This window comes from Seriola lalandi, unplaced genomic scaffold (genome assembly GCF_002814215.2).
Source record: "Seriola lalandi dorsalis isolate HSWRI2012SDOR001 ecotype SW California unplaced genomic scaffold, Sedor1 jcf7180002009026, whole genome shotgun sequence".
In the NCBI taxonomy this organism is placed as follows: domain Eukaryota; kingdom Metazoa; phylum Chordata; class Actinopteri; order Carangiformes; family Carangidae; genus Seriola; species Seriola lalandi.
This window is the reverse complement of record NW_019479679.1, coordinates 1-944: the sequence shown is the minus strand read 5'-3', so window position 1 is coordinate 944 and position 944 is coordinate 1. Positions and strand designations below refer to the sequence as shown.

At 54.4% G+C, this 944-nt stretch overlaps 1 protein-coding gene across 1 annotated transcript; it reads left to right on the top strand.

The window, feature by feature from the left end:
• Nucleotides 1-211: 211 nt before the first annotated feature.
• Nucleotides 212-938, top strand: LOC147819967 (uncharacterized; the record flags this gene model as incomplete). Its single annotated transcript, XM_087179371.1, has 1 exon — nt 212-938. A coding segment is annotated over one exon (727 nt), but the record flags the coding sequence as incomplete, so codon positions are not given.
• Nucleotides 939-944: the final 6 nt, after the last annotated feature.

Below are 944 nucleotides of genomic sequence, written 5' to 3'. Positions count from 1 at the left end.
AAAACTGAAGTATGTATTGATGTCTTGTTTGCTTTCCTGGGCCTCTGACTGTTTGGATAAGACAAGAGCATAGTCATAAAAAAAAGGAGAAATATTTACACCTTCGAAGCAGAGCGACATACTGAGTGTGAAAATAAGGTGTGTGTGTGTGTGTGTGTGTGTGTGTGTGTGTGTGTGAGACATTGATCTAACCTCCAAGTGTTAAACTCTCTGCAGATCACACCAACTTTTAAAGTCCGTCTGGGAGATATGCTCTTGGTGCTGGCTCGGCTCAGTCACAGGAGGAGTGCTGTTGGCCTCCAGAAGATGGCTGCGCCGGTTCTTACTGCTAAAGCTGGTGATGGTGCTGCTGCTCCCCCATGGAGCAGGCATCCCCCTGCTGTTGGGCTGTATGTTGAGCCTGCGAGCGCTGCTGCTGCTCCGCTCCCCTCACATCTCCACCAAGCCCTCCACTGTATTCCTGGGCCAGCTGGCTCTCTCCGACAGTCTGGTTCTGCTGCAGTGGGTGCTGCGGCTGGGAGCGACGCTGTCCTGGTGGATGGAGGAGGTGGGCTGTGAGGTTGAGATGGGCCTCGTGAAGAAGGGGGAATCGGTTTGGTGGAGGGAGACTGTGAGCGTGCTCTGTCAGCAGCTGCTTGATGCCCACCACCTGGCCTCTCTGCTCCTGCTGGGGCTGCTGGGGCTGGAGGCTACGCTGGTGTCACGTTGGCCCCAGCAGACTCGAAACTTCCGGACCTCTCACTGGGCTCAGCTCACCTGCAGCCTGGTCTGGATACTTGTGCTGCTAGACCTCCTGCTATCACTACACTCAAAGATTTTACATAACGCCAGACCTCAGATTTACTCCTCAAAACTCAACGACTCTCAAACTTCATATGGGGGTTTGGGGCCCCCTCCCCCCCTTCCTGTTTTCTCCCCCTGCCTGAGGAGGATATTATGGCTGG